Source organism: Oryzias latipes, chromosome 2, assembly GCF_053564925.1.
Source record: "Oryzias latipes strain Hd-rR chromosome 2, Olatipes_Hd-rR_3.1".
Lineage (NCBI taxonomy): Eukaryota > Metazoa > Chordata > Actinopteri > Beloniformes > Adrianichthyidae > Oryzias > Oryzias latipes.
Genome location: NC_136238.1, coordinates 2,308,236 through 2,321,443, shown reverse-complemented (window position 1 = coordinate 2,321,443; position 13,208 = coordinate 2,308,236). Strand labels below are relative to the sequence as shown.

General features: G+C 48.6%; 3 protein-coding genes across 8 annotated transcripts; 1 reads left to right on the top strand and 2 right to left on the bottom strand.

The window, feature by feature from the left end:
- Nucleotides 1-3,265: 3,265 nt before the first annotated feature.
- LOC101163295 (gamma-crystallin M2-like) lies at nt 3,266-4,112 on the top strand. The gene is made up of 3 exons (XM_004084473.4): nt 3,266-3,399; nt 3,482-3,724; nt 3,801-4,112. Exons 1-3 carry the CDS (start codon nt 3,391-3,393, stop codon nt 4,068-4,070), a joined length of 522 nt encoding a protein of 173 aa, XP_004084521.1. The 5' UTR covers nt 3,266-3,390; the 3' UTR covers nt 4,071-4,112.
- A 437-nt stretch (nt 4,113-4,549) lies between these two features.
- Nucleotides 4,550-5,867, bottom strand: LOC101163542 (gamma-crystallin M2-like). Its single transcript, XM_004084474.4, has 3 exons — nt 5,747-5,867; nt 5,434-5,676; nt 4,550-4,876 (listed from the first exon to the last, which is right to left on the bottom strand). The coding sequence occupies exons 1-3, from the start codon at nt 5,753-5,755 to the stop codon at nt 4,601-4,603; spliced, it is 528 nt and encodes a 175-aa protein (XP_004084522.1). The 5' UTR covers nt 5,756-5,867; the 3' UTR covers nt 4,550-4,600.
- Nucleotides 5,868-8,015: 2,148 nt separating this feature from the next.
- On the bottom strand, nt 8,016-12,792 carry boll (boule homolog, RNA binding protein). Of its 6 annotated transcripts, NM_001164517.1 has the most exon segments (13): nt 8,648-9,462; nt 9,664-9,890; nt 10,029-10,075; nt 10,116-10,275; nt 10,379-10,450; nt 10,536-10,652; nt 10,721-10,765; nt 10,944-11,092; nt 11,177-11,252; nt 11,326-11,380; nt 11,449-11,540; nt 11,602-11,724; nt 12,320-12,425. In NM_001164517.1, coding segments are annotated over 10 exon segments (882 nt in total). In that variant the 5' UTR covers nt 12,347-12,425; the 3' UTR covers nt 8,648-9,462; nt 9,664-9,890; nt 10,029-10,075; nt 10,116-10,149.
- Nucleotides 12,793-13,208: the final 416 nt, after the last annotated feature.

Sequence of the window (13,208 nt, the reverse complement as noted above, 5' to 3'; positions counted from 1 at the left end):
TTTATATATTAATGAACTAGGACAAGATGCTAATATTCATCTTTATGCTGACGACACAATTATCTATTGCTTTGGACGAACTCCAGCAAAAGCAGTTGAATCTTTACAGAAAGCTTTTGATGATGTGCAGCTTTCACTTCTGCAATTGAAACTTGTCCTAAATGCTGAAAAGTCCAAATTCATGTTCTTTTCTAATACCAAAAAGGTGCCAGAAGATCTCCCTAAGATTCTCACTCTTCACAGAGATGCTATAGAGCATGTACATGAGTACAAATACCTTGGGGTCTTACTTGATGATTCCTTGACATTCAAGCCCCACATTGAAAATGTTGAGAAGAAACTAAAACTGAAATTGGGTTTTCTTTTTAGAAATAAGCTTAGCTTCTCTTTCGAGGTAAAAAAACGACTTGTGACGGCAACATCTTTATCTGTTTTAGACTACGGGGACCTTTTGTACATGAATGCTTCAAATCATTGTCTTTATAGATTAGACTCTGTGTATCATGCTGCTCTGAGGTTTATCACCAATAGTAGAGCATTAACACATCACTGTGAACTGTACTCTCGTGTCCATTGGTCATCTCTGTCCACAAGAAGGCAAAGACACTGGGACACTTTTATTTACAAGGCCATGCTTGGACTGCTTCCCTCCTACATTGGAGATTTACTAACGAGGAGAAATGTTGATTCATATTCATTGCGTTCAAATGATCAACTGTTGCTCAGTGTTCCATTTGTCCGCACAGAACTGGGAAAAAGATCTTTTTCTCACGCTGCTCCCACTTCATGGAACACACTGCAGAAAACCTGGAAGCTCCCTGAACTTATCTCTTTAAATGATTTTAAAGCCAGACTGAGAGCACTTGAGGTCAACTCCTTTAAATGTAACGGTTTTTATAATTGAATGTAATTTTATTTGTTGTCTGTGTTTGTAACTTTTTGCTGCCTCTTGGCCAGGACTCCCTTGTAAAAGAGGTTTTTAATCTCAATGGGACTTTCCTGGTTGAATAAAGGTTAAATAAAAAAAATATATATATATATATAGTCTTGCCCAAAAAGCTTCATCAGGTCTGAAGATGATTGGAGTAGGATTTGGATTCCATATGTAATATTTGATTTAAATAGAAATGAAATAACTGTAAATAATTCAGACGTGTGAGAGAATTTCTAAAAAGGAAACCGTTGGATCATCTGGGAGTAAAAGGCTGAAGGACCTACATCATTTCCTATCTTTGCTGCTGTTCCTGACAATCATTTCCCCTCGGTGAGAGTTCATAGATGGCTCTGAATATTTGGAGCTACGTTCTCGCCTCAGAAAAGAGACAAATCATTTCTGGACTGCAGGTGGAAACATTTTACTACTGAATCCAGTCCTAGTCTGACGGCGCTCTGCTGACGGGGTTACTACAGTACACTCTGCTGCCATTCTGCTGCCAGGGGTCCCCCAAGGATGGGGGCTGAGCCCCCTTCTCTTCACTCTGCTGACTCACCACTGCACCCCAACATCAAGCTCCAACCTCTGTTGGAGTTTGAGGATGACACAACAGTGGTGGGTCTCATCAACAACAACGATGAGACCCCCTCCAGGAGTGAGGGGAGCAGGCTGGCTCTGTGGTGCAAAGACCACATTCTCCACCTGAATGTGGAGAAGACAAAGGAGATGGTTGTGGACTTCCGGAGAACTCCCACCCAGCATGCTCCACTGATCGTCAATGGTGCTGCTGTGGAAAGGGTGACTGCACCAAGTTCCTGGGGGGGGCACATCCCCAACGACCTGTCTTGGAACCACAACACTGCATCACTGGCCAAGAAAGCCCAACAACGCCTGTACTTCCTCCGCAAACTGAAGAGGGCCAGAGCTCCCCCCCCCATCATGCAGACCTTCTACAGGGGGGGCCATGGAGAGGATCCTGACCAGCTGCATCACCGTGTGGTACGGAGCCTGCAACGCGTCCTGACGGAAGACTCTGCAGCACATTGGAGAAACAGCTGAGAAGATCGTTGGTGTCCCTCTTACTGGCTTCTCGGACATTTATCACCCCCCCCCCCTCACCCACAAAGCCATCAGGATTGCAGGGGACCCCTCCCACCCATCCCAGAGACACTTCAACCTGCTGCCATCAGGGAGGAGGCTGCAAAGTCTGCAGGCCAGAACCAGCAGACTAAAAGACAGTTTCCTCCATCAGGCAATAAGGAAACTCAACTCCCTCCCTGCCCCCCCCCCCCCCCCCTGGCTCCTCCACTCCATCCTACAAGCTCACATTGAAAACTTCACACCATTTCAGAATATCATCATCACCAAAGACTGCCATCACTGACTCATCCACTTCCTGTTCTCAGCACTGACGTCACTTTAACCATGCCACTGTTCTTTAGCACTGTTTAGACTACTGTTATTCCTCCTACTATTACTGTCTTTTCATCTATTTTTAAGTCGTTTATTTATTATTTTATATGCTGCTTGCACTGTGGGGTGAGAGGAAAGCAATTCCATCTGTGCTGTATGTCTGATGGATGCAGCATGTTGTTTCTCTTTCGGCTTTTCCCATCAGGGGTCGCCACAGCGAACGAGTCGCATGGTAAACTTGGCAATGTTTTACGCCGGATGCCCTTCCTGCAGCATATTTGACAATAAAGCTGACTTTGGCTTTGATTTTCTAGAGGAATGTTAATGTTCTCTGCATGAGTGTCTTTTGGCTTGACAGCCATGTTTACTCCATGTTCTGAAGGGTCGGATCCAAACGGATCAGAGGCTGCTTTTGGGTCAACGGGCCGGGCTTGGGCACACCTGACCTTCAGAATTCCACACCTTTAGATTGATGAAGACTGGACTGATCATTTCCTGCAAGCTGAGCCGCTCCCGGCCGCTCCTCTGCACTCCGTCCATCCATCCAGCAGTTTTCATTTCAACCTGCAGAAGGGCATTACAGGGGGGGCTGTGAGGGGGGGTCTGCAGACGTTTGTTGGCTTGAGAGGGTGGAGGGTTGGTCCAGGCAGCAGCAGCTCCTCTGGGTTCCAGCAGACGCAGCAGCGGACTCTCTCGGGTCTGATCCATGGAGAACGGCAGAACCTGTTTGTCCTCCTCAAACCCTCGTCTTCTGGAGGACAAACAGGTGTTTGTCCTCCAGAAGACGAGTGTTGGAGGAGCAGTGATCTTTTTCTGGTTTCAGTGAATGTGTTGGTTTTCATGTTATGCTGCATCAAATTGATGGAGCCTGCAGCTCAAAGGAAACAGCTGATGCGCCGTTAGAGTCCACTAAACAAACAGTTTTGGACAGAAAAAGCTGACCAGCCCCGCCTTTGTCCGTACTCACAATGACACGGGTCATGGGGGGGTTATAAAGGCAGCTTGGGCCCACGGCGGCACACTGACAAAAGTGAGCCAACACAATGGGCAAGGTAAGGCTGCTGGCTCTGGTCCGTGGTTCTGCGCGGCGCTCCGGCGTGGAACCTAAACCCTGGGTTTGGCGTTTCCCTGCAGATCGTCTTCTACGAGGACAGGAACTTCCAGGGCCGCTCCTATGAGTGCACCAGCGAGTGCGCCGACTTGCACTCCCACTTCCACCGCTGCAACTCCATCCGGGTGGACAGCGGACACTGGATGGTCTACGAGAGACCCAACTACATGGGCTACCAGTACTTCCTGAAGAGGGGGGAGTACTCGGACTACCAGCGCTGGATGGGGTTCAACGACTGCGTGCGGTCCTGCAGGATGATCCCCGGGGTAAGGCTCTTCCTGATCGAAACTGACACTTTCCTGCTCGCGGCGCTGGTTTAGCCCCCCCTCTTCCTTTCTGCAGCACCAAGGTTCTCACAAAATGCTGATCTACGAGCGCCCAGAGTTTGGAGGCCAGAGGATGGAGCTAACCAATGACTGCCCCTCCCTGTATGAACGCTTCCACTTTAACGACATCAACTCCTGCAACGTGATGGACGGCAACTGGATCTTCTACGAGCACCCCCACTACAGGGGGCGGCAGTACCTGGTGCGCCCCGGAGAATACAGGAGGTTCCATGACTGGGGCAGTTTAAGTCCCAGACTGGGATCCATCCGTCGCATTTCCATGTAAACGCCACCAAACAGGAAGTCAATAAATCCTTTCAACCCAGAACCAGTGTGGAGCGCCTTGTTATGCTGATGCTCTACTGGATGAATTCACCATTTTAGTTTGGGGGGGGGGGGGGGGGGGGGGGATCTACAGACTTTTTGAGTGTAGTAAATAAACCACAGAAACAACCCCGGATCCAGCGGCAGAATCAGGAAGGTGGAGCAGGAGATCACCTCCAGTACAGGTAAACCTCGCAAAGTAAGATCAGCTAACCACGAGGCAACTGTGGTCCAGAGGTAGAGCGGTTGACCTCCAATCAGAGGATAGATTTGGTCCCCACTGCCCATGTCAAAGTGTCCTTGGAAGACACTGAACCCCACCTTTCTCCTTGTTGTGTTCCAGGGCCAGTGTTCGGCAGCAGGTGTGTGTTTTTAGGAATGGAAGGGAGTGTAGAAAAGGTGTACACGTGTACGCCTTACACCACACACCAAGAAAAGACGTGTTTTCAGCCAGCCGTGTTTATTGAAAAAAGAACAAAGTTCTGAAGATTTCTAGTTAAAGTCGTTGATCCGCTTGAGCGAGCCGATCCTCGGGCCGGCGCCGCCCCAGTCGCTGTACCTGCGGTACTCGCCGGGTCTCAGGTAGTAGGTCCTGCCCCTGTAGTTGGGCTGGTCGTACAGCAGCCAATGACCGTCCAGCACGTGGCAGGAGTTTACGTCGGACATGCGGAGGCGGTCCTGCAGGTTGGGGCAGTCGTCGCTGATCTCCTGCATCTGGCCGCTCATGTCTGGACGTTCGTAAAGTCTGATTTTGAAGGAACCGCGGTGCTGTAGAGAGACCATGAGGCAGGTTATATTTGGTGTGACTAACGTAGGAAAATCTTCATACAAACCATGCGACCTCCTTCTAACTGAATTTGAAAGAATAGCTAAAGCCCTATTGCTGAGATGGTCATCATCCAACTAAAGACGGTTCTCAAACCCTCCAACACCAGAGCTTTAGCTCCAACGTCGACGTTCTTTAAACCACGGTACTCTTCAACCGTTTACGCAACTAACAGAAATCCAACGGATTATGGAGCCAGAGACAATCGGCTTTGTATCGGTATGAGACACTTCCCACTAGCAAAGTGTTTTTTCAAACAACATAATTCTGATTCCATTAATTGTGGAAAGGATCAAAGAGTTGTGGTAGTTTGAAGAGGATGTGTTACTTTGTGTCGCAGACAGCAGCTCCAGCATGGTTGATCTGAATTTACCTGCCCAGGTGTTGAGAGGACCACAGAGAGGTCTGGACTCCTTCCTACAGTTGAAGTAACTTAAGCCTTAAACTCCAAAAGAAGCTCCTGACCTGTCAGGACCTCGACTGAGACGCTGGTCCTTACCGTGGGAATCATGCGGCAGGAGCGAATGCAGTCGTTGATGCCGATCAGCCGCTGGTTGTCGGAGTACTCCCCCCGTCGCAGGAAGTACTGGTGGCCCAGATATTGTGGCCTCTCGTACACCATGAAACATCCGCTCTCCACCCTGACGGAGTTGCAGCGGTTGAAGTAGGGGTGCAGGTCGGCGCAGTCGCTCATGCACTCATGGTGCCGACCCTGAAAATTTCTATCCTCGTAGAAAATGATCTGCAGAAATGTGTCGGCGTGAATGACAACGACCTTTTGCCGTGCGGCGGTGGTTCCCACACAAACTCACCTTTCCCATTGTGTACAGCTTGGGGGGGCCAGACGGACGCTATAGACGCTCGCATGCGGCCCCCCTTTTATATAAAGTGGCATTGTGATTGCACAGCATAAAGTATTGTCATCCAAAAGCGTTTGATAACACAAACGCGGTCGTGTCAAGTGATGCGCCGCAGCATGTTGATGAGTTATTGTTGTCCGGTTTGGGCGTGGTCATCCTGTTGGATTAAAGCGCGGCGTCACATGAATCACTTCCAACGGCGTCAGCAAAACAACGGCAGCTTTTGTTTTTGAACCCTCAGCTCATTCAAAGTTTCCAAACACAAACTGCTGGAAAGAATCTACCAGTGAAGTTCTGAAACAGCTGATGACAGCGGCTCAAACGCACCAGAAGCTTCTTCTGGACTCAGACTCATTTAAGTCTTTCTCGGTCCTGGATGGACAACGAGGGCTGCAGTCCTGATCGTTTTCCAACAAAGTCGCCCTAAATACCTTTGGATTGGTTGGACACGCCTGATCCAGGTGATCAGCCGTGGGCAAAGGTGTGCAGAAAGCATGAAGGGTCACCGGGCCTGGAGGTCTGGAAGAGTCCACATCTGTGATGAACCAGGTCTAGACCTTTTTCTGCAGTCATTGTTTTTCTCTTCCAACACTAAAAACACACAGCAACACCTCTTCAAGGCAGCTAACAACAGTTTTTATTGTCGTCATTGGAGAATTATTAGGATATTTTTGAATGGAGCAGTAACTCAGCCCCTCCCACAAAGACATTAAAAAAGTCCTGTTTATGGATTTCTGATCAAAGGCAGTAGAGACGACTTTATGCTTCTGATATTCTAAATGTTTGGGTTCTTTATTTGTTTGACCCCTACCCTGAAGGGCGGTGAGGTGTGGGGGTGGGGGGGGGGGGGGGCTCTGTCCCAGCGCAAGGAGAACCAATTCAACTATTATGGTTTTGGTCTAGCAGGGAGGTGTTTGGTATGTCTGTAGTACGACCCGGCGTGGACTCAAAGCCAGGATGTTGAACACTCTTCCACAGGGCCACTGGAGTGGTCAGAGACTAAATATTTCATGAAACCATCAGGTCAAGTTTACTGAAGTTCAGCTCCAAATTTCTGACGTCAAGTAGAGAACATGAGGAGACGACACGTGTAGAAAGAAACCAGGAAAAATGTGAGGATTGTATGTTCTAAATCTAACACATGCTCTAGATCTATCACATGTTCTAGATCTATCACATGTTCTAGATCTATCATGTTGTGTGGTGAAACCTTTTCCTGTCATTTTTTACATGCTTTTGTGTTGACTTTTGTTTTGATGGAGGAAGTCTTCTCTGATTTTTGTTTGCATGCTTTTGTGGTGGAGTTGGTTTTTGTGTTTTGTTGTTTCACCTTATGAAGACTGAGTCCCAGATTGGACACACCTGGATGTCCAATCAGTAAGCTGATGGCCCCACCCATAAAGCTGCACTGGCAGCCGGAGAAAGCAGGAAGAGCAGCTGGAAGCTGTAGAAGGAGAACTGGTGTGGCTGGAGCGGCAGTCAATGTGGGTCTTCTCCAGGACAGGAGTGCCACAACACGACGTACACTCATGGGCAGGGGGAAGAGCCCTGCCGGTGTGTGACGATCCTCTACTGATGCCAGTTATCAAGGGTTGGGTACAGTCCCGCTCAGGTTCAAGACGGGCAAGAATGGGTGATAGCCTATGCTAGTCGTAGCCTTCATCCAAGCGAACGAAGTGATGCTAACTACTGTTCCTTCAAGCTTGAGCTTCTGGCTCTCAAGTGGGCTGTGACTGAAAAATTTAAAGCTTATCTGACTGGAGTGAAGTTCAGTGTTCACAGATAACAACCCAGTCGCCCATCTGCAGACTGCACATCTGGGAGCAACAGAATAACAGTGGGTTATTGGCTTCATTTGACTATAACATAAAGTACCGTCCAGGGAAGAGCAATGCTAATGCTGATGCAATGTCAAGAAACCCAAGTAGCACCTTGCCAACACAGCTCCAGACTGAAGAGATGGAAATGGCGCCAGTGACGCCGGTGATAAAGTTGGCCCCAGAAGGAAGCAGAGAAGAGATTGGTGGACCGGAGTAGCAGGAGATCCAGGCTGCGGACGCGGATATACAAACGGTAAAGGGATATGTGGAGACTCAAACTATGCCAAGTAAGTCCGAACGCAGTCGGAGACTGCAGTTGATACAACAAAATAATTGACTTAAGGTGAGAGGCAATATACTCTGTTCAAGTCATTAATCCCTTTACGCATGAGTCGAGCTTCCAGATCGTGTGCCAAGAGTCACGAAGTGTGGAAGAAGATGCACGAGGCCACTGCACATGCTGTTGTTGACCGAACTCTGGCTGGACTTCATCAGCGGTTCTTCTGGCCCAACATGAACGAGAATTGCGTCAGTTCCATCAGGGTTGTGTCTCTTGTAACCTGCAGAAAGAGCAAGTAAAACCTAGGGCCCTGTTGAATTCAACTACAGTGTCATGTCCACTGGAAATAGTGGGTATTGACTTTTTGTCATTAGGTCGGCCTACAGATACTTTTTCAAATATCTTGGTTGTAACTGACTTGTTCACCTGATTTGCCTGGGCTATCCCTACGTGGGACCAGACTGCTCAGACTACTGTTAAAGCGCTTTGGACTGATGTTATTCAGCCTTTTGGCTGTCCGGCTAGGTTCCATTCAGATCAGAGACCCAATTTTGAGTCCACACTGATGATGAAAGAGCTGTGTGAGACGTATGGCATAGCCAAGAGTCGCACTTCCATTAATTATTATTGCAGTTCAAAACCGATTGTTCTTGGGTTTTCTGTGCGGTGCCCTTTCCCTGGTCCTGAATCTGTTGTACAGAACCTAACTGTCTTCATGTTTGAATTGATCATCAATGCAGACAAACGCAGCGACTGAACCAGCAGAAAGTTTTATTCCATTTTTATCATCAAACGTCAGAATCTTAAGATCAAAACGCACAAGGTCAGGTGATCCAAATGACCCTTGACGTTTAACCACAGAATAAAAACACGTGAAGACTTTGGGCTGTAACTTTACACACAGCGTTCTCACGTTGGAACTTTGAAGGAAAACTTTTTCTGAACCATCCGAGTTCTGACCTTCTGCAGAACTTCGTCCTGGTTGGTGGTAAGCTCCGCCTCCAGACACAAATGCTAAATAACTCAAACTTTGAGAACATTAAAGTTAACCATGGATTCACCTCAAACATTAAAAAACAAGCTAGAGCTGGCTTCACATCTAAAGAGACAAAAAAAGGTTCTTCAGAAGGATCTGGACCTTACACCTGCGGTCCAGACTGATCAATCAGAACCAAGAACCAGCCTAAAGCCCCACGGCAGCAAACTGGATCCTTCATGCTGATGCATGCTGGGAGTTCAGGAGAATCCACAGTGAGGATCAGATGAAGCAAACAAAGCTGCTGCTGAAACACCTGAGGAGACGTTTGTCCATCAGGGAAACTGTCTTTAGAAGGTTTGGTCTGCAGCCGCTGCTGAAACACCTGAGGAGACGTTTGTCCATCAGGGAAACGGTCTTTAGATGGTTCGGTCTGCAGCCGCTGCTGAAACACCTGAGGAGACGTTTGTCCATCAGGGAAACGGTCTTTAGATGGTTCGGTCTGCAGCCGCTGCTGAAACACCTGAGGAGACGTTTGTCCATCAGGGAAACGGTCTTTAGATGGTTTGGTCTGCAGCCGCTGCTGAAACACCTGAGGAGACGTTTGTCCATCAGGGAAACTGACTTTAGGTTTGGTCTGCAGCCGCTGCTGAAACACCTGAGGAGACGTTTGTCCATCAGGGAAACGGTCTTTAGATGGTTCGGTCTGCAGCCGCTGCTGAAACACCTGAGGAGACGTTTGTCCATCAGGGAAACTGACTTTAGGTTTGGTCTGCAGCCGCTGCTGAAACACCTGAGGAGACGTTTGTCCATCAGGGAAACGGTCTTTAGATGGTTCGGTCTGCAGCCGCTGCTGAAACACCTGAGGAGACGTTTGTCCATCAGGGAAACTGTCTTTAGAAGGTTCGGTCTGCAGCCGCTGCTGAAACACCTGAGGAGACGTTTGTCCATCAGGGAAACGGTCTTTAGATGGTTCGGTCTGCAGCCGCTGCTGAAACACCTGAGGAGACGTTTGTCCATCAGGGAAACTGACTTTAGAAGGTTTGGTCTGCAGCCGCTGCTGAAACACCTGAGGAGACGTTTGTCCATCAGGGAAACGGTCTTTAGATGGTTCGGTCTGCAGCTGCTGCTGAAACACCTGAGGAGGCGTTGGTCCATGGATCTGAGGCAGAAATCAGAGTGGCAGCAGAAGGTTGTGAGAAGGCCTCCCGGCGTTCACAGGTAGGAGCAGCTCACCTGGGAGGCACAGCGACGGCAGTGGGCGGGGCTTCCTTCCCGTCTACATAAGAGGATGAGGAGTGCAGAAGACGTCAGTGGATTCAGGGGGGTGGAAGAACTTCTTGGGGGAAATGAAGTGTCTGAACTTTGACCTTCGATGACCTTGAGGGGGGGGCAGCATACGACTCTGCAGAAAAACAAGGCGGGGGGGGGGGGGGGGGGGGGGTTTCTGTCTCTTCCAGAACTTCTCTAGAGGAACCATCTGAGGTGAACAGCTGACGGGTTCTCACCTTGACCGGGTCGTGCTGCAGAACCAGAGCTGAGCTTCCCTGATAGACTGCAGACACGGTCGGTTCTAACATCTGGAACAGAAGACAGAGGAACAGTCCAGCTGAACATTCCCGGTAAGGAACTGGTTCCTATCAGGGTTCTGTCAGGAGTCCACACCTGAGCAGCAGCATCCTCCATGACGGGCAGGTAGGGCAGGAAGGAGGCGCCATCGGCCTGCTGGTAAAGAAACTCCGCCTGCTGGGAGTAGAGGACGGCGGTGGAGGGCGCCTGCACCTGAGGAGCAGAGACAGCTAAATCCTGACTGTCCTGCAGCGTGGAGGGGGCGGAGCTTCAGCCGTTACCTGCACAGCGTTCCACTGGAGATGCTGAGGGAAGCTCTGAGGAGGCTGAAAGACAGAAGGATGGATGGATGGATGATGGATGGATGGGTGGATGAATGGATAGGTGGACAGTAGGATGGATAACTATGCTGGCTGAGGTTCTCCACCATAGACGGAGAACCTCTGCTGTCACGGAGGTTCTGGTGGTGTCGTAGCGGGTTCTGCGGTTGGGGGCGGGACTTACAGACCATTGGCGGGCTGCCTGGTTCATGGCGGGACAGTTGAAGTAGGCCACGCCGTTGTGGAAGGTGTAGGGAAAGCCTGCAGGCGTGGTCAGGTAGACGGTGTCACAGGTGGGGTCGTGGTGGATGAAGGGCTTGTGGACAATGGAACCTGAAGCAGAAAACAAAGGAGGGTTTAGAACCGAGTGAATGAAAGCAGCAGAACGTCAGGAAGGTGAGGGTTCTCCTCTCTGACCCGGTCCTGGAGCCTGGCTCTTCTGGACGGCTTGACTGATGGAGAACTTCTTGTCTCTGTAGCAGATCCTGTTAGCCTTCAACAGAACCACAGCCGTGCGGCAGGCGGAGGACCTCCAGGTTCTGACGGTTCTGCTGAGTCCTACTCACCTTGCTGAGGATGTTCACCACGTCTTCTGGAGCTTCAAAGGTGACGAACCCGTATCTGAGGAGAAGACAGAAACGGGCGGATCTGGTTTCAATCCGGGAGCCGGTTTGGGTCGGCAGACTCACCCTTTGGACATCCCAGAGCGGTTGGTGACGATCTTCACCTCCGTCACCGTCCCGTAGTGAGAGAAGATGTGGTGCAGGTGGTTCTCCGTCACCTGGAGGCAGAGACACCGTGAGGAACGTCCCTCTGGGAACCAGAGCACATCCAGCCCTCACCTTGTAGTCGACTCCTCCCACAAAGATCCGGTTGGGGATGATGGTCCCGGGGGCGTGGCCCATCAGGAGGTGGGCGTGTCTGTCTGCATCGGAGAAGAAGCTGCTGCTGCTGCGAGATGAATGCTGAGGATGAAGCCGGAGGAGAACCAACAGCTTTACGGTTGGAGAACATCTTTCTGCTGCTTTAGTAGAAAACTGTGCAGAAACCACCACAGACTTTGAGCAGCAGCTTCTGCTTTACACTCAGAACCGAGACGCCTGCAGAGTTTCTGTTTAGAGAAATCCACCGTTTCTGTCACTCTCCCTTTCAAAATAAGAGTTCAGTTTATTATTAGAATAATTATAGTAATTTTAATTAATATTAGAAACTAATTAACTAAATGGATTTAATAAAACAATGTGAACAAATAAACAGAAACCTAACAGAAACGTTAGACCGTAGAGAACGGTTTATAAACCGGCCGTTACGGTGACGGTTATTTGGAGCTAACGGGATTTCCCTCCATCCTTTGCTGCTGGGAACTCTCTCTCTCTCTCTCTCTCTCTCGGTCTTAAAATGGACATAAACATAAACAAATAAACATGTTAAAACTTTTTTTCTTCGGTCTCTGTCAGAAACGTTAACCTTAAGTCTCCGCCACCGACCGACCGGGAGCGGAATTTCACGTTAAAACTACGGAGGAACCGTTAGCCGGCTAGCATGTAGCCGCTCACTCACCGCCCGGTTCCGGTTCTGAGCGTCCATGAATGCGTGTTCCGGCGTCACGAACGGTTCCTGACCAGATGAGGCGAATTTGGACCGAACTTCAGCAGCTCCCCGGGTCGGCGGCACCGAACCAACAGCTGATTAGATAACGAGCCGAACCTGAACGCAACCTGTCAACTGACTGGACTGAACCATCAGCAACACCTGACCGGACTGAACCATTACCGCCAACAAACAGACCATCTGCTTTTACCCAAACGGACAGAAAACTACATTTCCTGATGTTTTGCTTTTATCATTAAACTTTATATGAATTTTGTAAGAAGTGAAGTAAGATTTTACCTTGAAAATAATCAAAACAGGAAAACTAAAACAAAACGTTTTCATAAAATTTAGAAGTTTAATTTTCTATAAGCTGGATCCAAATAATGTAGAAACAGTTACCAGATGATTTATTTTTTAAAAATCACACAACTATTTATTACAGAGAAACTGGCAGCTGTAGTTCACACCTTGACCTCTAGGGGGCGGTGTGTCCCCCTGTTCTTTTTTCCAATCGCTGAATTTCTTTTGCCACATTTTTATTGAAATAATCTTCATATTCTATCTATAGTTTGACAGATGTACTAAAATCTATTGTTTTTATTCTGATTTTTATAACAATAATCTGCTGTTTGTTTCAGGTCAGATTATTTTTTTAGGAAAGTCAAAGAAACAACAAACAAAAACAGAGAATAATAAATCTAAATATCGACAACATTAATTAATAACTGAATGAAATAAAATCAGACTGAGTACAGGTGCAGTACCCATGTTTGACCACAGAATGGCGACATTTCTCCGCGTATAAACCGTGTTTTTCCTCCTCTTCATCATTTATTTCTCGATAAATCACCTTCCA